This window comes from Botryllus schlosseri, chromosome 15, assembly GCF_051294905.1.
Source record: "Botryllus schlosseri isolate E-star chromosome 15, Bs_hap1, whole genome shotgun sequence".
Classification (NCBI taxonomy): Eukaryota; Metazoa; Chordata; class Ascidiacea; order Stolidobranchia; family Styelidae; genus Botryllus; species Botryllus schlosseri.
This window is the reverse complement of record NC_137250.1, coordinates 6107570-6134794: the sequence shown is the minus strand read 5'-3', so window position 1 is coordinate 6134794 and position 27225 is coordinate 6107570. Positions and strand designations below refer to the sequence as shown.

General features: G+C 41.1%; 1 protein-coding gene across 1 annotated transcript; it reads right to left on the bottom strand.

Annotated features, from left to right (window-relative positions):
* Nucleotides 1-1211: 1211 nt before the first annotated feature.
* Nucleotides 1212-26688, bottom strand: LOC145456663 (receptor-interacting serine/threonine-protein kinase 4-like). Its single transcript, XM_080334761.1, has 8 exons — nucleotides 25633-26688; nucleotides 23524-23611; nucleotides 23404-23453; nucleotides 20975-21124; nucleotides 20812-20909; nucleotides 12538-12769; nucleotides 4001-4141; nucleotides 1212-3003 (listed from the first exon to the last, which is right to left on the bottom strand). Exons 1-8 carry the CDS (start codon nucleotides 25898-25900, stop codon nucleotides 2762-2764), a joined length of 1269 nt encoding a protein of 422 aa, XP_080190887.1. The 5' UTR covers nucleotides 25901-26688; the 3' UTR covers nucleotides 1212-2761.
* Between the last annotated feature and the right edge of the window lie 537 nt (nucleotides 26689-27225).

The window sequence follows — 27225 nt, the reverse complement described above, 5'->3', positions numbered from 1 at the left end:
GAATTCTCACAATGGTTGATGCTTGTAATTTGAAAGCGAAAACTTTGGCAACAACATTTTTCATTTCATATTTCAACAATTGGTTCGACGTTATGAATATGGTAGAGCATCAACGTGGCTGTATTTCCTAATGAAACTCAAAAGTCCGAATTTCTTGAAATGGCAATATCTTTTTTGTTGTTATTTTGCGCTTTGTCAATATCAGTGACCTTAAGCATTTTTCAAGTGATTACATTTGTAAAATAAATGAAATCTCCCAATCATCATGGAAACAAGTTGAAACATACATTGCCCGATCGAGCTTACTTTGTATTGTATCCAAAATTAGTTGCCTGCAAAAGGCATGCTTGACTTCCTCGTGTTTGAGCAGTCCACAAAGGGCGTGCTCACAAATTCAATTAGTTTCGTACGAGAATAATTTTAGTGTATTTATTCATTTGGTATATCATATTTTTGTTCAGGTATCCATGCGGGGAATAATCATGCTACGTCAACGGAATTCATGGCTTCTTTGAAACTGATTACGGTAGCTAAATTCCATATTCCATGCTAACCCCAATTTGATGACTCGGATTAGGCTATATTATGAATGCATAGAATCGCTCTCCGGAGTGGCTTATCCTACGTGGCGGGTTGCTCAATTCACCAATTGTTCATTTTGTCGTGGTGCATTGCTTAATATTCGTGCAGCCAGCCCACGATAAACCAGATGCCACCTTGACGAATATTCAGTCATACACACCAGCCGAAAATCGAAGCAATGAAAGCCCTGGACCTCAGAATCAAGAGCGAATAAGTAGCCTACAACACATACGCGTCTATCATGGCTCTATCAAGTATGCCGTACTATACCTGTGAAACAGTATCTCGACAGGCGCCAAGCACATCTAAGTCTACATTCAAGCAATTTCTACTGTCAGTCTGCAAGACAATGATCTGAGATGTCGATCTCGCCGAATGACACTATCATTTATATTGCTCAATATATATTTTCCTTTATTTCTTTTCGCGTAGTGTGTATGACTCTTATTAACATGCTCTAGGTAAATGTGGGGGGGGGGGGGGTCTGATTAAGAAGACTACTCCAAATCATTTAGTTAGACACTGTAAGATCTTTTTCCTCACATCGCCCTCTTGCGGTTTTTACATCTGATGTAAAATTTCAATAGAATGACTCGGATCACCCATTTATGGTGTCATCATCATCATCATCATCATTGGTTTATTAGCAATTTTATCACTTCAATACACCACAAAAAATGCGATACAATGAATAGACAGGAAGATGTCGAAGCGACTTGGATTTGTCTATGGAATCAGACACCCACCTTGGCCTAGGCGATGTAAAGAGGAGGCATGCACACTGAATGGAAGTAAAGAAGATAGTATAGAAAAAGAAAGCGACAAGAAAAGGGCGGCATGTCATGGGAAGCGAGATCGATAGGTTAGTCGTGGTCCGGTAATCTTGAGGATGGACTGTATTTGTTTAATAGTAATTGCTTGTATTTCGACTTGAATGTGGATATGCTCGTCGACTGTCGGATGGCCGGCGGGATACTGTTCCACACACCAGGTCCGGCATATTTTATAGAGCGATGATCTTTTCGGTCGATCATATGATATTTGGACGACGTGGACGCGCGTGTGTTGTACTTGTGCGCTTTTGATTCCGAGGTAAAGAAATCATTGAAATATTCGGGGCAACGACCGCAGTGGAACTGATAAATAAACTTGGCGATTTCTAGTTTCCGCATATCTTCTATGTTTAGGACGCCGAATCTCTTCAGCAGCGACTTGTTGGATGGGCAACCAGCTATGATTCGGAGTACTTTATGCTGTAGTTTTTGCAGTGGCTTGAGTGCAGTTTTACTGGCAGCCCCCCAACACAGCATGCCATAAGGTAACTTCGATTGGATTAAGGATTTAAAGAGTATCAGAAGAACCCATGTTGCCATGAAGCGCCTAAGGCTGTAGAACAGGCCGAACTTCGGTGATAATTTAGTGTCTAGGGACTGAATATGACTCTTCCAGGACATGTTCGAGTCCATTAAAACCATCCAAACATCCAATTGCATGGATCTATCACAGAAATCACCAGTAAATTTTTTGTCAGATTGTGAATTGCTTAGGAGAAAACAAAGAGTCATCATAGAGAGAAAGCAGTACGCTTGGAAATGTGCTTCCAGGTCCTGTATAAGATAACAGACAATACGAAACCAATTTTTATATCTGTGGACATTTAAGATAAGGTTTCAGCATGTTTAGTTCTAGTCTATTGAACGAAAGATGCTGTAAGCATGTGCTTAGACGTGGAGGCTGCTCGGAAATCCCGGAGCGCAGAATGGAAGTTGTCTGCTTGCAGGTTGCTTCTCCATTCAGTGAGTGATTGAGTTCCATTTGGCAATGATAGCGGGTCATCGCATTCGTGCGATTATGGTAGGACTGCATAACTGGAAGGTGATGAACCGCAATAATCTCGTATCTCGACTAGTAATATTTTCGCTCTAAGCTGAAAAATCGTATCATATATAAGGTATATTTCGCTCAAAAGTCATCCATTTAAAAATATTTCGTTTTAAAGTCATTGAAATACATAGGCTACTACACCCCTTGAAATCACACACAGCCAAATAATTATCGACAAATAACCGTTGAAAGTTGAAAAATAAGGTCGGCAAGCAAGAATTTCCATCAAGGCAGGTTAGAGCCGATGAACTATTGTGCTACATTTCGCGCTCCAGTACTCTCGTAACTGTGCTTATTAGTCGGACGACTTATCATAGTAGAGTGACTTAGGTCTTCTAATCGCAAGAAGCGGTGTCTGTATATTCAAGATCGAGATAAAATATATTACATAAATGTCTGTGAGAACCATACCCTGTGAGTCGTTGGATTTGTGCAAAACTGGGATCATCACGCCTATGGTAACTGCAGCGACAAATAGAACCGCTACTGACACACCTAGTAAGATTTTTGTCGTGGAACACCATGGTGCCTCCATATCTGCAAAGAAATCGAAAAATTATACAGGAACCATGTATCTGTATTGATATAATATACGACTGAATCAAGGTTATTTTCCATTCTATACCGCATACCCTTGATTTATAGGCAATTCCAAACAGTCTCTCTCGAGAATATCTTTTAATTTAAATCAAAGCAAAAAAGCTATAATGACATAGCCACGGAGATACAAATGGCAATAGGAATCCGTTAGCTTTTGTACCTAATATGATATAGGATTACAAATGTGACAGCCATAACTCATCCATTTTTGAGGAAACAGCGTTTACAAAACGGGTCGTTTCGTATATCAAAGTGCTGTTGTTTCTCCAAAAAGATTGCTTGATTCTTTGCTTCAAAAATTTTAAACTGCCCATCTAAATTAACGAGCAACAAATCCTGAAAAGTAATATTGTAATGCTGGCTGAAATCCAGGTCGTGTGCTCAGGTTTTGAGGAGTTATTTCTGTTTACGAGTTGCTTCAGGACGAAGCATGAAACGAATTGTCGACACATAGCAGTGAGTTGACAATTCCTTTACTCATAGACAATGCCATGATTGGTTCCGTTGCAAAGGTTAGATGTGCTTATTTATCAGCTATGGAGAATACGCTTTCCTTCGTGCCTGGAGTTGAATATCTATGAAGTTCTTTCCAACAGATTCGCGACAGACATGATAATATGTGGCGGCACAATAATGAACAATGCTAAACACAAGAGGCCATGTGATGTGATGAAAAATACGATTTTCCGAAACTGAAAGCTTTTCTCCTCCTAGATGCGACTTCGCGATATTACGTACACTGACATATCTGTGCTGATAGATTTCATGACGCGATTGAAAGACGCGTATTTCTAAAACTTGAAGGCTAAATACTTGCAACCTATCCATATCTCCGAACCCGCATGACGTGATAATGTACTGGTAGGATACATTGACAACTGACAGCAGTCCGTTTGTAGCCCGTTCCGTAAATAGGTCTATGTTTTATACCCACCTATAATTGGAGATACATTTCCCGGCAATAGTTGGGTCCGTTCGTCTTGCGCGCCCGGGTTCCCGACAGTGATAAGTCTCTTCAAAATTGAGGTTTTCGATGGAAAATCTCCGCCATACTGGTTTTCGTTAATGTTGACGTCTGTATCATAACGTTTATCATTTCGGATACACAAATACGTTGTCAAGCCAGGAGAAAAATTCTATTGGTCACGATTTCACGTCTTTCATGAAATGAATTTATTGAATTGAATTACAAGGTTGGAGGTTGGTGAATTACAAGGTACAAATGTTACACAGTGATTTTCGTTTAGGATTTATAGCTATGCCTTGAGACAGTCACACACCATTAAAGTAACTTGTAAATATGGACCACTGTCACATTTAGTCGCGACATTTATTGAATATTGACTGCGAGGCTGAAGCAAAAAATGTTTGCACAGTGAAGCCTTCACCGTGAAGGCAATATCTCAAAAGACGATACTTCATTACTTGGGAATGGATACCATTTACTTCATGTAATGTGTTTCACATGTAGTCGCGAGGTTTTTGAGTGTTCGCTGAGTTGACAGCGGGGCTGACACCAGTGACGTGCGGTCCAATGAGGCGGGTGAGGCAGAGCCTCACCTGTCGTCAGGGTGAGTTAGTGAAAATCCTCTGTGAGTCGATGATTATTCATATTTTACAGCGATGCTCTTGAATAAGTAAATTTGAACATTTTTTTGCCCAACATCATCGATATGCATAATTATTATTCAAAAACACAGCGCGAAAGGAGCGGAATTCGTAATAACTGGTATTAATCAAATGCTATCGTCACACTGATTCCGAAAATCCAAATATTAGCAGTGTCAGAGCACCAGAACCCTCCCAAAATTGCCAAGGAAGGTGATATTCGGCTTTATTACCGACAATGCCATCGCAGAGAAACAATACTCAGGTGAGGCACAAACGAATCTGCCTCATGCACTATTCGCTAACAATTGGACAATCGTAGCACAGTGAAACGCGCTATCGATTTTGGAATACAACAGTATTGTAGGGATTATATAGTCGCGACCAAGTGACGGCCAATACGTAATGCGGAGCAAATATATTCCCGTACTCATGTAGCTGTTATGAATTTTCCATCCATAGCTACGTTAAATTGTGGTATGTGATAGCTATACTTGCATAGGCTGCATTGTCGTTGTTTGTGGCCTTTATGCTGTGTTCAACTGCAATACCTCAAGGCTATAACCCGTAACCCTTAACTGTGATATGTGATAGCTATACTTGCATAGCCTGCGTTGTCATTGTTTGTGGTCAGTGGTGGCACTACTAGTGTTTTTCCACTAGATCTAGTGTATATTTTGACTAGACCTAGTGTCCTAGTGTATTTTCTTTTAGTGGGCAGCATAGCAAACCTATTGTGCATTTTGTGATACAAGTATCAAATTTGGCACACATGTATATTAACATGTTGCGAACATTTTCAGATATTGAGCCACTCGGAATTCTCTCTTTATGTCCGCCATATTGGATTTCAAAATGGCCGCCATTTGAAATCTACATTTGCGATTATGTCTGGGTCAAATGCTACTATTGACTTCATTTTGGTGTCAAAATGTATGTTTTTTGGGTCAAGGAATCCAATGGTAATAATTTCACAATCCAATGCTCAAACCAATGCACAGTTCTAATGCACTAATCTAAATCAAATGCACAAATCTAAAATTTTAACGCACAAATCTAAATCAAATGCACAAATCTAAGATTCTAATGCATAAATCTAAATCAAATGCACAAATCTAAAATTCTAATATGCAAATCTAAATCAAATGCAATGCACAAACCTAATCCAATGCCCAATCCAATGGTACGAATTCCAACTTAATGTTATCTTTCATAGTCTGTTGTATAATTGTAACTACAACTTATCTAGGAAATATTTGATTGAACACGATACTTTGAAAAGAATGATTTTATGCAAGCATGTTAAATAGGTGTAAAAGTCTCATGTCTGTAAATGTCTTAGGTACAATTCTGACATGCTACGTGGTCTAAAATCTGAGGCTCTAGGTGTATACTGACATTCTACAATGGTCTGGTATGGCAGGTATCTGAGGCTAGGTATATATCGGTACTGAGGATACGCGTACATAAACAGTGTCATGTTAACAAGTTCAGCACTGCCACAAGTACATGTATGTTGTGGACTCATCGTCTTGTGCAGTCCCCGTCACACACACAGAGGGCTATGCACTGAAGGCCAGCCTTCTTGCATTTGCAGCGCTTCACACACCCTTTCTGGCACTTGCAAGAAATCAGCTCAATGCAGCTGTGAGCTGCCACAGGTAGCCTGGTCCAGTATGGTGTGTACTGTCCTCCAGTCATTGACCAACCCCAGTTAGTTGGTGGAGGGAGCTCAGGTGCTGGCAGCAATATCTGACCCCACACATATCCACCTTGATACACTGCCCTCTTGACATGTTCATCTAAAGCTGCCTTCGTTGGAGGGATCAGCTGCACATCGTTCTTCCTTGCAAAGAGTTTCCTCCTGGCCGTGTCAATGTCCGTGCATTTGCTGGTTCGATCATACAACAAGATCACAAACCTCTCGATGATGCACATTGCAACATTTGGTATGTCACGTGGTGCGGAGGACAGCAGCAGCATTGCCTCAGTGAGTTCTGGCAGTACCGTCCAGACTGCCCACGCAGTCTTCTTGCCATGTCTGGCAAAACTAGACACCGTGTCGCATCCAGTTAGAGCGTGGAACATTGGCAGTGCACGAGCCTTTTCTGGTCCCAGTCCAGCTGCAATTTCGTGTGCTGCTAGGTATCGGAATCTTTGGCCTGTTCCGAATGCCAGCCACAGTTCTTCTTCTGGTTGCAACGCCTGTACCACGGACACTGTCAGTACCACAACATCGGTGTCTACAGTCCGGATGACTATTGAGTGGTGTCCATGCTTGGCTGCATGAGATGCATGCAGCAACATCCGACTGTCAGCCTCTTCATGGTTGCATGGGGCGAGTGAGGTCAGAACTGGTAGTAGTGGCTTGCTGAGTACTGACTCTCCATCAGTAATGACCAGTTGCTAGTCCTCCTGTTCAAACCATTCCACGAGAGCTGCTGACAGGAACTTGAACAGCTCGGTCTTGTTGCTGTCCACTCGTAGGAAATTTTGCCCGTTTCCTGGTATGGATGCGGCGGCAATGCAACATCATCCCGATGTATGTTGGAAGTGGGGTCTCCTGTGGGGTCTCGATGGTGCAGGCGAGAAAGAATATCATATCTCTCTCTGTGCAACACTGTGCCGGACACAAGTGGATGATGTGGTGCCACGTGTTCGCTTGTGCTTTACGCTGCTGAACTTCAGTATCTGGGCTGCGGTATCTGCTGCAGGGTTAGCGTCTGTCATCTGGTCTTTGATGCTGGGTCCCTCTAGGATCATGCTGACTAGGGCAAGCAGCAACTGTGGTACTGATTTTTCTTGAAATCCTCAGGGGAATCCTGTGAAGGGCTTAGCTTCTCCAAACATTTCACGGCGAACAATGTGTGCAGCACGGGCAAGATGGACTGCATCACTGTCACTGTCCAGCTCGAAGGCTTTGTCAATAACAGAACCGAGATCTTTTAAAAATGCCATCAGGATGTCTCTCCCCTTAGAGTATGTCCGCAAGTCAGGAAAGTGAGATAGCAGTCTCTGTTTCAGTCGTGTGGAGTGAACTCTCGTGTCGAGCTGCACTCCAAGCTGTTCCATTCTGGACTGATAGAGGTGGACAAGATCGGCCAATCTGAATACTGTTGCCGTCTCCTCATCTTCTCTGGTTTCTTCAATGTAGAGTGCGAGTTCAGCGAAGACAACTGCCGACATTGCTCGCTCTTGGTCTGAATCCTGTGGTAATGTTGACTGGACCTTTCTTGTGCGGTTATTAAGTCCTATCAAGCACTGTGGGTGATACTGGGCGTCCAACGCTACCATGTCCCCACCACTGAGCCGGCCAAGTAGTTCTGTATCACCAAGAAGGTTGCACAGGCACGCACCCGTCTGTCCATTTGGAATGTTGCACTTTTTTGAAGACTGTTAGCCCCAGCAGGTTGTGCACAGAAGAAACAAGTTTCTGTGACCTTTTCTGTAACCGATGAACGAGGATGTCCCCTGGTGCGTTTGCATACAGATTGTTCCTCGTCGCTTTGACCTTCTTTCTTGAGTGCTCTTTTTGTGCCCTCTGCAGTTTGGTGAAGTTGTACTGGAGCCTGCACGTGCGGTGATATTGTGCACCATGTGCAACCATCGCAGCTTCAATGCCATTACCATCATCGAGTCGTTCCAACTGAAATGATCCTGGAAGCTCTCCAAGTTCACTGAATTTGATCAAGTTCTCTGCGAGTGAACTGTACCCACTGCCAATGTCTTTTCTCTTTGATTGGTCGGGTTTGGTCAGTGTCTCCGCCTTGTCCTTCTGACATATGAGGCATAAACTCCAGTCAGTTGTGGTGAGGTGCGGTGATGTTGATGGTAAAGTTTCCTCAGAAGGAGCTAGTCTGAACCTCTTGGGCATAGTAGAACTGTGTTCAGATTAATATCAGCTAGCACCGTCAGTTTACAGGCATGCATGAATCACTATGAACCTGGAATGACACAAAGTAACATTTCTGTTATCGTCACTGCACTACAGCTACCACTACAACAACTACTCTACCACCACCACCACCACCACCAGAATCGAGTCATTAGTAGGGATGGTGTGAGCGTGAGGTTCACGTTCGCGTTCTGTGTGTGAACCTCAGAAATTTGGAGGTTCGCGTTCACAACAGAACCTTAGTAGGTTCTGCACTGTGAATCTTTTTCATATATTACAATTTTCACTTCATTATAACATATTTCGTTCAAATTTATTGCATTTCAACTGCGGGCCACTTTAAGCATGGCACTGGCAGTATAAAAAATCAACACTAAACGAGCATGCACCTTGACAATCTCAAAAGTTTTATTGCTCTGTTACAAAAGTTTCCTCGAAATATCCAGCTTTCCGTTTTTGAATATTCAGTGACTCTGCTGTAAGCTTGACCCGCAATCACACAACATCACGAGCGAAATGTGTAGTCAGCGAATGATGCTTATTCAACCAAATCAATGAGATTAATATCGTTTTCTAGCGGACGTACGGGGTCAATCTTGACTTCATATTTTTACTTTATCATTAAAACCAAATCCGTGCGATTGAGGTGTTGGCTACTGCTGCATAACTTGTTAATGGGGTAATATCGGCAGCAAGTGTAGAAACCCGTTTTACACTCTGCTCAATATCAATGTAGCAATACTCAGACGCTGAATACATTGTCCGGTCTGGCCTAAACCGTTAAGGCGTAAGCTTATATTCCCTGGTAAGTCCTCGTCAAAATTGTTGGCTAAGCGACGGAAGATATTGATTTTATCGGATTATTATATCCTTTGATTGCCTCAGTTGATACATTTAGCGACGTTTAAAACGTCAATATGTACTTCAGCATTGTGGCATTCTGTGGCCCCAGTCGTCGCTAGGTATCGTGTAAAGCAGTGGTTCTTAACCTTGCCCCCAGCGCCCCCCAGGGGGCGCTGGCGATTTTGAAGGGGGGCGGAAGCGCTTAGGGGGCGATATGGGGGGCGCTGGGCTCAGGGGGGCGGTATGGGGGGCGCTGGAGAAAAATGGCCTCGCAGTAGACTAGTAGAGGATGTGGTGGTAGGACATATCCTTAATGAGTATTCAGAGCAAATTAACACCGAAAACTTCGTTACATATAGCCTTCAAAATACATATAGGTTTAATTGTCCATGGGCGCCTAAATGACTGACACCGAATGTTCCTGTCTTCGCAATCTGAACCCCAGAAGACGAATTCCATCTGGCAGGGAAAAATTATATGTCAGTGAAGAAATACCAATCTGAAAACGTGTGCGTCTTTTAGTTTAGTACGATTGGGCGACAGGGATATTCCTGTTGGGCGATATCCCCGTTGAGCGATTCTATATTTTTTGATATTGCAGACAGGGGGTCATGAAATAACATCATGCAACGAAGTCATGCCAACGGGTTCGCCCGCCCGAATATGTTTCATTATTAGTAACGGGCCCTACAGTTTCCAAGAAACCTCACAATGTTCGCTTTAAGTTTTGATGAGTTTGCGCACACTCAACAACTCACTGCGCTGACCCTTGGACAACAGTGCGTAACGACTAAAAAAAGGTAATAACTTCGGATTTGTTGTGCGCAACGTAGATTTTCTGTGCGCAGAGACCGTGTCAGCAGTGCGCACGTGCGCAGCTTAGAGGGAACATTGCACCTCACTCAGCTCTACCGGTAAATGTGTTTACGTGAGCAGAGAGATGATAAAAATTGATCTCAATTTACATGCAATTCCCGATGATATTGACCAATTTAATCATTAATTAGTGAAATTTTTCGCGCTTCGCGCGACTAGGCCGGAATATCTGCCTCAGTAAATGGACACCTAATGTAGATACCTAATAGGCTATCAGCAAATAGCGGACAGCCTAATGGGGGTCTGGGAGTGAAGTCCCCCGGAAGTTTGGTTTATCACCCGATGGGGGCCCTGGACCAACGTTTTTTGTTTGGAGGGGGCTGACGAAGTGCTGTTACGGCCCTGGTAACGAATAATTGTACCTGCGGGCACGCCCGAATATGTTTAATTATTAATTACGTGCCCTATATTTTCCTATACAACAGCTCACTCAGTGCTACTGGTAAATCTGATTACGTGGGCTGAGAGGATAAAAAGTTTATAGCGACTTATATATGTAATTACCACCTATTCATTCATGCATTATAGAAAATTTTGGTACCTATGGTGACCAGGCCACACAAACTTTGCTGACCATCAAAATCACGATATGGGGTTCGTGGGGGCGAAGCCCTCAGAGGTTCAGTTTATCACGCTATGGGTGCGCAAGGCAATCGTTTTTAGGGGGTTTGACGAAGTGCTGTTACGGCCCTCCCCCTTACTCATTGTCTTTATTACATTCCTTACAATATGAAGTTGGGGGGGGGCGCTGGAGCACGATAATTTTTGAAAGGGGGCGCTGGAAGAAAAAAGGTTAAGAACCACTGGTGTAAAGTGTACGGTAGCCTACACACTGTGTCACAATAATATAGGCTATCACTTCATTGAAAGATAGGATTGGAATTAGCAATATGACGTCACGTGACGTCATGAGGTTCACGTTCGTGTTCACACAGAACCTTTCAAAAAGGTTCGAGTTCACACGAACCTGAACCTTTCAGAGGTTCACACCATCCCTAGTCATTAGACTATAATAACGACAAATGTAGATCGATAAGTGGCCATGTAATGTGAAGCCGCCATTTTCAAATCCAATATGCCGGCACATTGGTAAAAATACGCATTGCAGATTGTTACCATTGGATTCCTTGACCCAAAAAACATACATTTTAGATACCAAAATAAAGTTAATAGCAGCTTTAGGCCCAGAGATAATCGCAAATGTAGATTTCAAATGGCGGCCATTTTGAAATCCAATATGGCGGACATAAAGAGAGAATTTCGAGTGGCTCAATATCTGAAAATGTTCGCAACATGTTAATATACATGTGTGCCAAATTTGGTGCTTGTATCACAAAGTGCACAATCCTTTTGAATATTTGGGCTAAACCGCCCCACTATTTCGAAATTCAGCAAACCTGGTGTTTTTATACCGGTACTTGAAAAGATAGTAATTATTATCCGTCTAAACTTGCCCATTTAGCACAATAGCGACCATCAGTCCTACAGGTAATGTAGAATGTGGAATTGCAACGGCTATCAGCGTGCAAAGAAAATGCGCTCTATACCTGTTGCTGTTGGTATTCACATTTTGGGTCTATTTATCAGGTACTTTACGTGCGTGCGTGTGTGTTTGTGTGTGTGTGTGTGTGGAGGGGGGTCCGTACCTCACCAGCCATGAACCGCACCGCACGTCACTGGCTGACACATATAATTTTTGACATGTTTCAACAATATCCCAAGCAGCGATATTTGATTTCTTGGATAAATTGTATGATATATCATCGAAATAGATATTTCAATGTTATATGTATATACGTAGGCCTATTTTTAATAGATTTTGTGAATAATATTTTAATGAGCTACTGATCTTACCTAAAGCAGATTGATATTAACGAAATCGTAATATGCAATTATGCATATGTCTAACTAGTGTTGTGCTTCATTTGCATATTCAAGCAGACATATACTGGAGACATACTATGCAGTACAAGAGAAAACTATTCTGATTCTTATAAATTAATCACCAAACCCCAGCTGTTTCAGCACTTCCAAAACGAAATATATAAAAGTTGCACTATTGGCAGGTTCAGATCTCGGCAATCACTTTGTAGAAAATCTATATTAGATTTATTAGGACATGTCAGGGTCCAGAGGCTGACTTATGCTTCCAACCATATCTTCACTGAATGAATCCCAGCGGACCAAAACACATATAGATACAGTTTAAAAGTATACTCGAACGAAATGCCATACCAAGAATGTCTCACCCGGAATGTCGCATTGTGCAAGATTATTGTCTTCATCATCACGATGCTCTATCTCCATCCTATGCGCAAGACAATTCACTTGTGAAAAAACTGGTGTCTTGGGGCAAGTTTCTTCGTTTTCGTTGCCTGCGTCAATCGGCGGTGATGACACTGCGGTTGTTTGTGAACGGTGCGATATCTCACGAGCTGTAGCGAATCGACTCTCGGAACTGATTTTATGAGGTATCTTCAACTGTATAAAATTGTCAACACCAAATAAATATAGTTAATTTAAGATAGTCTGGTCCGGACTGGAGGGCGAGTAATACGAATATTAGTGAATTCACCGGTATCTACACGGGGAAACTCCAATACTGGTTCGGACATAGCACGTTTCAAAGTGTTGGAGGTTTATGCGTGTTTCCTCTTCCCTATTTCGCTGATATTTTTACAAAGAGCACAAAAGAGCCTTGTAAAGGACGAATTACAAGAGTAAAGGCGAAGGACAGCTCAATTATATAGGTTTAACACTTTTGTATCGAGCCATTTGCGATATGCAAGATGGATGTTTGAATATTATGAGATACTTTACAAATAATCGCCTTGACATCATCATACGCGTTCATTCAATCGCATCGTGTCTTGTGTATAGCATCAAGCCTTTTGCGAATTTTTGAGGATAAACAATGCAACAATACAATACATTAGAACCGCCGTAAAACGCGGACGTGACTGCTCGGAAGCCTATTAAAACCGTTGTAGCATATATAATAAAGTGCAACTATATATTAGCGGATTCTGTAGGCGAACTATAACATCTTGTTTTAAGTATGTAACCATTAGGGTTGTCCAAAATTTTGAAAATCTCAAGAATGTTGGGTATCAATGTCTTATTCTATAGATTATTGATAAAAAACAGTAATGAGCCTAAAATACGCACACAGGAAGGTCGTTAAGATTTGTCGCAAAGCGTTTGAAAGTAGCGGCCGACGAGTGGGCGTGCCAGCGACCATAGAACGACCACAAGACTAGTAATCACGAAATCGCGACTCTCGATTGGCTAATCGGCTATGCTTCAATGATCACGACGGTGGTGGCTTGCTGATTAGTTGTTAAAAGAGTTTGGTAACGGCGGTGATTCTGTAAGCTCATTGTAGGTTGGCTCCCAGATAATGATTTAGGATTAGTTCAGGACATGTTGAGTTACTAAATACATGATGATGAACAAACAAGAGCTGCTTCACATAAACTTGAAGCATGACTGGCTTATTGTGAAGGAAACCGCAGTAGCCCACATGTCTGTTTTGACCGAGGGAAAGCACAGAACACGCGGAGAATTATTGCAAAGGCGCTTATGCAAGTGGCGAACGAATTTCTTGTTTCAGAAGGAATGCATCATCATTGAATACAAATATAAAGCTTAATAATGACACTACTTTGTCTGATCTTATTAGGCTCCAGCCGTGCTATATAACTAAAGTCTTCAATGCTCTAAGGATTGGCTGAATCATCCGTTTATGCTGGATACTTATTAGACTCTTACAGCAAAATGAATTCACACGTAAGTGCTGTCAAAGTCGTCAATGATGCCGTAGAAGGAGGTGTAATGGTAAGCACAGACTATGCTGGTATGACCGCTACAAATGCTGGAAGCAAATCAGACATGGATATAAAATGAGCTTAAAATGCAATTATAGCGGTGCGATGGTTACATTTCTTCAGGGTTTCAATATATAAGCTATATGGTCGGTCCATATAACATCTTCTGAGCAGATAAGATTTTGTGGGCAATCATCTCACATATGGTGTGCTGCACCAGTTTGCGATGACTAATATTCTTTACTTACGCCCAGAAAAGTAGGAGCACTGACGTAATTGCAACCATAACTAGGTATTTGTCGGATTTATATTTAGTTCTAAAAGTGCACAATCATTCGCTGTTTCGCCATTGTCATGCTTGCAATTCTCTAAGGCTAAACTATACAAGCAAACTGTATTTTTAATTGTCATGCCAGCATAGTCTGTGCTTACCTTTTCAACTCTTTGTGCGGCATCATTGACGACTTTGACAGCACTTTAAGAATGAATTCATTTTGCTGTAAGAGTCTAATAAGTCCCCAGCATAAACACCTTATTCAGCCAATCATTGGGGCATTCTAGACTTCAATTATATACCACGACTGGATCCTAATAAGATCAGACAAAGTACTGTCATTAAGCTTTCTATTTGTATTTAATGATGATGCATCCTTTCTGAAACAAGAAATTTGATCACCACTTGCATATAAGCGCCTTTGCAATATTTCTCCGCAGTTTCTTTGCTTTCCCTCGGTCAAAACAGACACGTAGGCTGAGGCCGTTTCTCTCACAGTAAGCCAGTCGTGCTTTAAGTTTGTTTGAAGCAGCTGTTGTTTGTTCATCATCATGTATTTAGTAACTCAACATGTTCTGAACTAATCGTAAATCATTATCTGCCAACCAACCTACAATGCGCTTACAGAATCACCGTCGTTAGCAAACTCTTTTAACAACTAATCAGCAAGCCACCACCGTCGTGATCATTGAAGCATAGCCGATTAGCCAATCGAGAGTCGCGATTTCGTGATTACTAGTCTTGTGGCCGTTCTATGGCCGCTGGCACGCCCACTCGTCGGTCGCTACTTTCAAACGCTTTGCGACAAATCTTAACGACTTTCCTGTGAGCGTATTCCAGGCTCATTGCTGTTTTTTATCACTAATCTATAGAATAAGACATTGATACCCAACATTTTTGAGATTTTCCAAATTTTGGACAACCCTAGTAACCATCAATTCGGACGTGGACCATTTCGGAGAGCCGTTTCTGCGACATATTTAGGGCATCTCTAATATCGGAGTTACCAATTCGAACCATTGCCATACTTGACAAGACATCTTGGACAGGCGTTTCGGATATTCAATCAGTAATGTGATCGCCCACCACTTTTTGAAATTCGTTGTGGGCGCCGTGCGAGAGTAGACGACGCTCTATCGTGTCGTTCGGGTGCCCTTTTTCGATTTCGATTCCATTTGCGTGTGATGCAAATGTGAGGTTCACGTTTGGTGTGCGAGCCTAGGAAATCTTGAGGTTCATGTTCGCAAACGAACATTGGTGGGTTCTACACTATGAAATTCTTAATGTGTTACAATTTTTTAACTTATTTCAATATCTTTGTCTGATATTATTGCCATCCTAACTTCAGATCATTCTCTGCACAGCGCTGGCAGCATGGAATGATATTCAACGCTAAAATAAGATTCAACAAAAATTATATTTGCCATCTTAAAAAAAATTGATTAGATTAGTCAGCTTTGCCGTCTGTGAAAATATAGGATACTCTACCATATTGGATTTTTGTGGAATAAATCTTTTTCTTTGTTATGTTACTTCTCTTCGTCATCCATTTCTCCGTTATGTTCTTACTTTTAATTTAATAATAAGATATTTGCAATGTCGCTGTGCGCTTACATGGTGCATTTACAGTTGCATTCTTTCACATAATGAATAGTGCAAAATGATAGTCTGTTTTAGGTAAGTTTAAGGATTTCCAAGGCAGTGTGCAATGTGAAAATGGTGTCCTGAACTCGGAAATATATCTACAGTGAGATTTTGCATCACCCCTAACCAGAACAGCTGCTTAAATCATGACATATATGGCATTTTAATAGGCTAAGTAAAATCGCGGCACTCACATTCAAGGCGAGTCCCCTATTTTCAGCCGGTATTCTTCCAGTTCGACATGCACAGGTGCAATGGATGAGATACAGAAAAAGTAGCTATAGAATATGTTTTTAAGTCATAAGGCATGGGAGATGGACCGAAAAAAATTACTTTTCGAAAGTCGGCCAATTCTGAACAACAAAGGACGTGGGTAGTAAGCAAACTTTGCTGGCTCTGCCAATTAATTGGCAATTTAGCGAAGTTGATGAAAAGAGTATACATCATTGTCTGAAGCTACAATTTGTGCTTTCGCGTGTATTTAACTATACATGGAGATATTTGGGGTCTTCATTATCCTTCGGACGGAGGCGAACGGCGCTCTACAGAACTACTGCTTCGGAAAAGCGGAAATATAAATAGCGGAAATCAGAGACAGTCAATCCGAATTGTTGCTAGCTTCAACTCGTGAATTCAAGAATGCGGGCTTATATCAATCAATCCTAATAAATATACACTTAATTGTGTACATGCATTTGTGGAATGTACAATTACACATATTATGTAGTCGGGGAGTTGACGAGCGCAAGCGTGACTATACAGATTTGAAATTTTCGAACGTCACAATGGCAATCACATACAATTGCGTTTTAAAAAACTAATCTACCTTTTCCCTCAAGCGCTGTACAGTGGACCGTGGACAGGAGCATGGGGCATATTAGCATGGGACACTTCAGCATGCGACAATTGAACTGGCGACAGATGAGAATGTGGGTTAAATTCAGAGGTGGTCAGTAACGAAGTACTTCTACTTTTTGGAAGTACTCAAGTAGTTTTCCTCTACTTCTGGTACTTACTCAAGTAGATCTGATTTTCTCTACTTCTACTTCTACTTCGTAATATTTTGTGATCTACTTACTTACTTTTCGCTATTTTCAGTTTGTCAAGTAGAAGTAGTTTAACCCCTCAATACCAAAGATAGCCTGAGGAATTTCGGGGCTGTTTTCACGGAGTACCAACATTAAATTTTCATAAAAGTCAAGTAAAGCCCAGAAATTTTGTTGCGCTTCGCGCGAAGTAGTTATGAAGTGACAAATATGTTTTCCCGAAAGTATCAGTGAATATAATTTAGGTAATGGATTGCTTGGTTCCGCTCACACCGCATTGTCGCCCATATCAAATATTTCACCACAGTAAATATGGCCCACCATAACGTTTGAAACCACCGTTTCGCAATCTAGCAATTACCTGTCATATTGTAATATAGCAGCCCATGACGTGTCCTACTAATCTGGAAAATCCGGCTTTTCTAACGTTGACCATATCAGCTTTGTGGACAAAAGACATGAAATGTATTTTCCGCTTTTTAGAAGTGGTGTCTGTATTTCACTTTCAATTCCGAGTATCATACTTTGAGTTCTAATTACTTTCAATTCTTTTGTCTGCACAACATACATGTTGAAGCATAAAAGCAGGTGTATTAATGCACCTATTTTCCAAAAATAAAGCTACAATAAATATAGATTTTACGATCCACAATATTATTTTATCAACGTATACTAATCGCGCAAAGTGTTGAAACCGTATCCGATACAACTTCTCCGCATTACTCGTCGCCTAAACTTGGGGCCTTATAATATGGGGTAGGGCGCCATGCCATGGTGCTCTCTAAAACGGGATCTTCTAGTAACCAAAGGGTTGGTACCGTATTTTCATATCAATACTATAATTTGCATCCGATGATGCGAAAGAATACTTATTCTGTCGAAATAAGATACCTCCTGGGATGCATTATTACGTATCAAGCTCTCTGAAACTTCCGCATAGCTCAATTTGCAGCTTTTGACAGTCCATGCGGACGAATTAAGACTGTTTTCAAAACTATTTATTTACTTACTTGGGTAGATTTAAAGTCAGTCAATTCTACTTCTACTTCAAGTAGTTTCAGGTGGCTTATGGATGAAGTACTTCTACTCGTACTTGAGTAGATTTTTCCGTCGCTACTTCTACTTCTACTTGAGTAGCTTTCTTGACTACTTTGACCACCTCTGGTTAAATTACAACTTAGGGTTGGGTTCGGTAAGAGCATCGGTTTGCCAACTCAAAATGGGTCGCGGGCCACTTTTCGAAATTCGTAGAGCCCGCAGCACGCATAACTTCAGAATCGAGATAAAAATAGGTAACGCAGTTCAATAACCACGTTTCGATAACTGTAGTAAAGTACAACACTGTGCACTCTAACATGGGCGACGGGTAGGCTATAGTTACCACAAAATAAATAATATTATATTGAAGAAATACAAAAAGAAAAAGAAAAATATCATGATCATCAATTCCATTCTATTTGTAACTATGAGCTGCGCACGATACCTGGCAAAAATGTTCCCTCTAAGCTGCGCACCTGCGCAAGTCACGGTCTTTGCGTACAAAAAAATTAGACCGCACCCAAAAAATCATATATAATCAACGACGCGAGATGGCGCCCACGGTTGGACACTTCGTCACCCCACTCGAGCAGTTGATGCTGGGGTGTTGAGCAACGTTGCACCCCATTATCAAAACACGTCATTGTTTTCTCCGCCTCGGCATCCTTCCCAAGATAGTGCTCGCACTCGGCCATGAGAAGCAACGTGTCCAGATTGTCGCCTGAGTGTTCCCGCCAATTTGCCACCAATTTGGACCAGGACTTTCAGGGGAATATAAGCGTAGGCTACACCATAACGGTATATGCCAGACCGGACAATGTATTCGATCTCTGACTATTGCTACATTGATATTGAGCAGCGTGTAAAACGCCTTTCTATACGTGCTTGCGATACTAATCCATTAACAAGTTATACAGTAGCCAACACCCAAATCGCACGGATTTGGTTTTTAGGATACAATAAACATATAAAATCAACATGGAACCTATACGCCAGCTAGATTTTCTACATTAGACAATGATGGATTTTTGTCATCAATATCATTGATTGGTTGAATGAGCATCATTCGCGGACTATACCTATACATGTAGCGTATTTCGCTCTAGATCAGTGGTCGGGAGCCTTTTTCGTCCGAAGAGCCATATTGACCCTATATTTTCCATATAACTCCCAAAGAGCCATACATGTCAATCAATCACTACGTCACAATTAACAATTCGTGACGTCATGATAGCGCAAATTCGAAATCACTACATTGGATTCGTCGTTTGTACCTATTTTCTCTGTAAAAACTCGTACTAATCATGCTGGTTGCCTTATTTGAGTAAATGAGTATGCGAAACTTGAGTTACATAGATCTTTTGCAAATTAGATATTTTTAATTGTATTGCACTGAGAGGCCTGTGATATTTTTCGATGCTCAAGACAATTGCCATTCAGATTTCCAACAGACATAATAGACAACAGCTTTTTACAGTTAATGCATTTTTGGTGTTGCATGGTATTCATGATGACTTTGTATTCTGGTTGATAATATTGTTGTTCATACAAAATTTGAGACTTTCTTCAGTTATACGGGGCGCGAGGACGCATGAGGACGTACGTAGGTGGAGCCACACATGATCACTACGCAGCAGTATACATACACCCCCTGCAATGTGTGATGTGTCAGTAACGTGGGGTTATGGGGAGGCAAGTGAGGCAGTGCCGCACCTATCTACTCGATTTTGAACATTTTTAACACCAAAATCATGCAACGTGCCTAATTGTTCGAAAATGAAGCTTGAGGCATAAGGCATAAGGCATATGTGAGGCACGGCCGGGCCATGCCTTACCTGTGATAGCGCAATTCATCGTAAATATCATAGAATTTATAATATCTGATAATAATCAGCTGTAATTGTCGCTCTGATTCCGATTCGACTTCTCAATTATCAAAATATTCGGCGGTAACATAATGTTGCGCAACACGCCTACATTTAAACAGCGACTACAAAGCTACGTTATCAATCAAGAGCGTGGATAGCTATGGCGTTGTTTGTAATTTGAATTTGTAATTGTGAATGGAATGAATTCGAAACTGCATTGTGATACAAACGTCGCCATATCTCCTAGTCTCTTTGATCTATCAACGTATCGTCCACCAAACCCTCAATACGCCACTGTATTAACCACTCAAAGACATGTTTGTACTTCAACAAGAATAATTATACTGGTTGCTGCAATATTGAGAAATTAAGAACATAAATAGAAATTTCGAAAAGAGCCATATCTTATGCCCAAAAGAGCCATATATGGCTCGCGAGTCATAGGTTCCCGACCACTGCTCTAGATTCTATGTGATTTCGGGTCAAGCTCACAGCAGAGAGTCACTAAATATTCACTTACGGAAAGCTGGATATTTCGAGCATACTTTCGTAACAAAGTAAATACATTTTTGGAGGTTGTGCCAGATGCATGCTGGTTTAGTGTTAATATTTTTAAGCTGCCAGCGCCTTGCATAGAGTGGCCCGAAGTTGAAATGCAAAGAACTTCAACCAAAGATGGTAAAATGACGTGAGAAATTGTAAAATATGATGAATGCTCTCAGTGCAGAACCTACCAAGGTTCGTTTGTGAGCGTGAAACTCTAAATTCCAGAGGTTCACACACAGAACGCGTACGTGAACCTCACGTTCACGCCATCCCTGCCTACCTGATCTAGAATATCAACGATCGCATTCATTGCTGTGGTAACCTTTGCATCGAAATCACGTACGTTTTCCCTGATGTCATCCATGATGCGTCGAAGGTCTGTGAGACAAAATCTATATTTTCGAAAACGTAAATTACCGAAACTTTCATTACTACTCTCGGACCGTTGAACGAAGGTCTGTTGTCTGGCACTGGATCCCAGCATTTTGTCATCATCTGTATCAGCTCTCCTGGGTATGCAGTTGAAACTTTGGATGTCTCGGGACGTAAGCCGTTCTTGGCAACATGATGCTCCAGCAATGCCTTGTCCAAGTCTAAACATCACAAACAGAACTTCTTCAACGGGAGTACATAGCTTGGTAATTCAATCGGCGTCCCTGAGACGACAATGGGCAATGTATTCCATGCAGATTGCACGCAAGTATGACGGGTAATCGGGCTACATATCGTCACCATATTTAATAGTCTATACCAGAGGTCGTCAACTCGCATTTTGCTCTTTCGCGCATCTGCTATGGACTAGGGTTGGTGTGAACGTGAGGTTCACGTTCGCGTTCTGTGCGTGAACCTCCGGAATTAAGAGGTTCGCGCTCACACACGAACCTTGCTACGTTCTGCACTGTGAACCATTATCATTCATTGCAATTTTCAACATGATTATAACATCTTGGGTTGAAATTCTTTGCCTTACAGTTCGAACCACTCTGTGTATGGCACTGGAAGCATAAAAATTCGACAATAAACAAGCCATGCACCTTGCCAATTTCAAAACTTCTATACTTGCATTGCTACAAACGTTTGCTCGAAAGCTTCAGCTTTCCGGTTGTTAATATTTAGTGACTCTCTGCTGTGAGCTTAGCCCGCAATTAAACAACAATAAAGAACGAAATTCAATACATGTAGACAGTCAGAGAATTGTGCTTATCAATGAAATTGATATAAGTAACACACCGTTGTCTAGTATAAAAAATGTAGTAGGCGTCCTGGATCCATCATGATTTGAAAGGTAGGAGAAAGGTAGCAGTTAAAACATTTGGTGACGTTTAAAGAATCAGCATGCACTTCAGCATCGGCAGCATGTATGCATGCTGGCAAAAGGTGGCCTAAGTCGTGGCCAGGTATCGTGTACATACTTTACTGAAATGTGGGATTGGAATTAGCAATAGACGTCACGTGACGTCATAGGTTCACGTTCGCGTTCACATAAAACCTTTTTAAAAGGTGGACGTTCACACGGACCAGAACCTTTCAGAGGTTTGCACCATCCCGACTGTTGACCAAGCTGTATAACCGGAGCGGGCAAACAAAGGCCCGCTGGCCGCATACGGCCCGCAACACCGTTCTGGGCGGCCCGCGAGAGTCTAAAGAAGCATTTTAAAAATATTGATAAAATGTGTACTAAAAATCGAATCTATATGGAGGGACTTGATGAAACTTTTAGTAAATTTCACCATGACAATTCTAAGGCAGTATATGGTTCCAAAACTGGGGGGCGTGAAAGCATCTGGAGAAAGGCGTGAGCTAGGCCCAACAGATTTTTTTCCGCACTCGCGCGATTTACATCTAATTCATAATTATTGCTCAGTATTTGGTCTTGGTTTCATATTTAAAAATCTCTCATCCACAGTCACAACCTTCCGTGTCATCAATCCGTTATTTTTGCTAGCATCCTGGTTGCGTTTTGTGATATGACGATAAGTTTTGAAAAATTGATTTTTGAGATCGACCTGCCTATGAAATCTCGCCACAATGTTTCTGACGCGTGTACAATGTCATCAAAGCAATGTTTGGTTTGTTTTAAAAAAGCACATATATTGTCTCCAGTTCCTTATTATGTAATCAAATACCAATATTGCGTTTTGGTTTATACCTCCAATTTTATATAGTGTGGCCCGCGAATGGATTCAGATATTGATTGCGGCCCGCGACCTCAAAAGTTTGCCCACCCCTGCTGTATAGCAACCGAAAGGGTATTTCGAATGAATAATGTTCTTCTTTAGTGATTTTTTTTACTCGAGATCATTTTCGTTTATTACCTCGTTACGACTTTGCACATTCAATTTCATAATGACGCAACGCGGGATTAATGAGTTTTCGGTAGTTTTGCCAGCTAGCCGTATGTGATCAAATGCAGTGTTCGCATTGCAGTGCCTGCTCACACACAAACACGGCTTGTGATGCCTCGGAAAATGGTTTGCTTGTATCTTAAGGCATAACAAAAATTATCTCGACTTCACGTTTCTACGTACTCATATCGTGCTTAAATACGGTTTCGTTTCTATACACTGTACAGTTCCAAAGAATTCGGTAAACAGGAGTCCCCTATAATATAGGGCATATAGTCGGTCTCTATTGATAGCAATTGATCGGATGTCGTTTTTAAGGTCAAAATCGTGTTTGCGACACTTCGATGGCGCGCAGCATTGACGCAAAAGGGGTACGAAAAAAGGCTGCATGCACGAGTGCTGTGACAACTCCTTTTGCGGCTACTATGGTTTGCGCTGACATTAGCAATTATTACATTCTCCCATCGGTTTTGTAAGAGGTGCGATACTACCGATTCACCTATGGATATGCCAAGTGATATACAAACCTTCGTATGGAGGTAGATCCGTAAGAATGGTGTATTGTAGAATCCCGAATCTGAACATGTAAATATACTTTAAACAAGTCTATTCACTATAGCGAAGTGCAATGGCCATTGAATACGAACGCATAAACGTCACACTTGGTGTTTGGCCGACAAGGAGGATAAGCAAATCGTTCAGGTGCAATGAATGCAAGAGTTCCCTCGATCGGTCCTGTATGAATATTATAAGGGTGATGGCGCAGTAAATACGTAGTCCCAAAATACAGTTGAATTTTTAAAAGCGTTATTGGCGGCAGTAATTTTCCCAGAATGCTACAAGATTTTGACAAGTTTTCCCAACACTCTGGCTATATATGTGGTGTCGAGGTCACGCCAACGCGTCATGCTATCCTAAACCTTTTTGATATGTCATGATTGCAGTCCTCCACTCTTTCACGTTCTCGGTAGGACCTCCGTCGTAGTTTAATTTATTCGCGAATACCTCGGGGAACATGTTAACGATTCTAGGAACGATCGGCAACTCTCATGAGGTCTCCTACAGCGACGCAACCACGCTATGTAACGTATTCGCAGCAGCAGAAGACATTCGCAACGAATGGATATCGTTACCAGTATAGCTCCGTATTCACTACATAAATGGTACTATTTGATATCAAGCAACAAGAGACACTCGACATCACCGAGGTTACGTCATTCTTACGGATTGCGCCTACATAAATTCCCTCTAAGATCATAAGGCATCGGAAGCATATAGAATAGAACAGTGGTTCTCAACCTTTTTGTCTTCGCGGACCCCCTTCGGGGCGTCACGGACCCCCGCGGACCCGCAAAGATTTCGTTTAAATTAAGTTCTATTACCGCTGAGCCGGCGTCTGTCCTGTGCAAGTATCAGCTGTGGCTAGTAATAACAGCAACAAAATGACCACTCTCGAAAATAACATCATAGGCTATGATTTATAGCCTAGTATTTATGTAGATATTGGGAAACTTTTATAACTTCAAAGCTAATTCTGCAGCTAAATTTCCCGAAACACGCGGTCGTGTCAGCGAAATACCCGTCATGGCGTCATCTATTAGATATGAACGAGGGCCAGAAATCCATTTCCACAAAGATAGGCGGTGGCATATGTAATATTAACGCGCAACGCTTCCGACGACACCTTTGGGTATGATCGCAACCTGTATGACAACAAAATTGAGACACAGATTTTTAGTGAACATAATGTCCACCATTGTCATCTCTATCTATCGTCTCCTCTTATTGTTATTTTGGAATAGCGGTTGTGCCAGTAGTTTTTAGCACTCTTGCGTACTGCTTCCTTCAGTTGTCTAGTGTTGTAGACTACTTCCACATATTTTCAACAGCTTTACGTTTATTAGGCAAAACTAGGAAAAACTATAGGACATTTACTTTTTACTAATTTGACAATGTCTATTTCCACTTTTGCTTGAGTACCAACGACAACTACTTCGACCTATCATAAACATCTAAAACACAAGAGAATGTGAAAGGATGAGACGGAGAAATAAAATACTTCGTATTTAAGATTATTACCGATTTCTGTTACGCGGTTTCGCGTTTGCACCAAAAACAGTCGTAGGTTTGGCTGATCCAACTTACCGCAATTCTTACAGCACCAAAACTGGAACTTAATCGGGTGCCTACGGCATGAACATTCGGTTAATAATAGTTCGGTGGTGCCAGCATAAAAATCATTCATGGGAGAGAATTAAAAATTTTATGTACCAGATTTGACTCATAGATTAGGTCGCCGCCGGTCTGCTTATCAATTATCAGATATAACACCTAATATTTCTGCACACCATACGGGGATAATAGTTATGCAATCATACAATGTACAAAAGTAGAGCTGGTTCATATTGGACTGAGACTGAGTTTAGAGTGAAAATCCGCACTAATTATTATCATTAGTGAAAAGACGGTGTCACTCTTCGCCTGTAAGGATATGTGTGTCACCGACATATTGATGCGGGTAATATACGAAATTAGAAAAAAATTACTTTACCAAAATAGTTTCAAGCATTTTCAATCGGAAGAACACAAGTAATGAGGCAATATTCGGACGAGTATAGATTTACAAGTATTTACCACACGGCATAACGACCACTGCGACATAATGTATAATTTCATGGACAATCGCTATATTTTCTGCTCAAACTGTGTCGGATAAAAAGGTTCAGTGGAAGTCAAATCCATGCTAAATAACTTACCTGAATGTACTGTTTTCTGACTCTGTAATTTGGTGAGAGTGGACATTGTACTCAATCCAAAATCCAAAATCCAAAATCGCATCGTAAAAACAATATCATGTCCACTGATCAGATGCAATATTATAAGGGTAAGAATTTTCCATTTCGAATTAATCTCAATTCTGACGAAGACTTGTTTTTTAGTAGAGCGGACCGGATATATTTTTTCATTTGTGTCATCCAGGTCGGCATACAAGATATTGTGATTCTGATTTTGTGATGATGTCATTATGTATTTGAAGGGACTCTTGGAGTAGCATAACTTCAATATACAATTAAATATTATATTCGCAGTGAAATAAACTCGAAAATTTTGGTAAGTTTGTGTCAATATTGCGCCAACCTCGCTGTTTATTATCCTTTAAATGTTCTGACTTACTAAGAGCTATAGAAAAGAAATGAGGGTGGGTCACCAAAATTTATTTATAGTCCTACCTCAGATGCAGGGAAAGATATACATACATAATAAAAAATAATATTTTACCTTTATATAATACCAATAGGGAACGTCGTTATTAGAATACCACAACAGGGAAATATATTTCCAGATACATTTTTCCGATAAAGGAAACTCATACGGCGGTTAAAAATCAAAGCATAATATGCTTGACAATTTGGCACCCTTCAAATTGCTGTCCATTTTTAGGTTCAGCTTGCGGCACAGATCATACAATAAAAACTAATTTGTGATCTTAAATTCATCCTTTTTTTGTGTTTCCGAACCGTTTTATGGTCGCGACCCAATTTCAGAGTTGAACATGTTCTATGACCGACCTTTAAATAAGATGAGTTTATTGCTAAGAATAGGTCAGCACCTTCGTGGCACTCGTGGAAACGACGCCCAGGATATCGGTAGCAATAGGTTCAAAACTTCTGATCTATATATACTTGCATTTGTACACATTGGCTTCAGTGTTGATATCGTATTCAATATATTGCCAAGTATATTCTCTTATTGATTGGTAAGATAGTTCAATATCAATTTCGAGAGTCAATCACATTAATCTAGTAATTTTTGGTTAAAACTAATACTTTACTGTATACCTTTACATGGAGGTCCTCATCAATGAGTACATTTTCGCCTTTCAGATCGAGATGGAGAGTGTTTTTCCGCTTGCTAAACCCAGATGACTCCCGAGGTCGATGTAAATATTCCATGGCACTGATTACCTGAAAGTATTGATCTGTGGATATAGGCCTACTCACAGTATAAGAATAAACTTAGCCGGGAAGCTATTGAAAAACAAATAAACATTTATGACTTGCGTTGTTGTTATTTTTAGTATTCACCATGGTCAATATAGACTAATATGTCTTATTATCATTCCTGATCTGCCGATTAGTAACATGCCTACTTCTCGTTCTGAAATTTTGTGAGACACCGCTTTGACGGATCATATGACTTGGTCAGGGTTCTCATCGAGATGAATTAAAAATAAGCACCGTCCAAAATTCTGTAAACTGGAATATGAAGTAACCATCTGCCGCCAGTCGAAATCATGGCCTCACTGTCAATTGAGCTTCGGTATTATTGGCGTTGAAATGATCGGAAAA

Excerpts from the sequence above, each read along its gene's own strand:
- LOC145456663 (XM_080334761.1), bottom strand. The coding sequence starts at position 25,900 with ATGACATCATCACAAAATCAGAATCACAATATCTTGTATGCCGACCTG. Across the intron at positions 21,125-23,403 it reads GGATCTACCTCCATACGAAG|ACTTGGACAAGGCATTGCTG; the intron begins GTTTGTATATCA and ends TGTGATGTTTAG. Across the intron at positions 20,910-20,974 it reads CAACAGACCTTCGTTCAACG|ACCTTCGACGCATCATGGAT; the intron begins GTCCGAGAGTAG and ends TTTGTCTCACAG.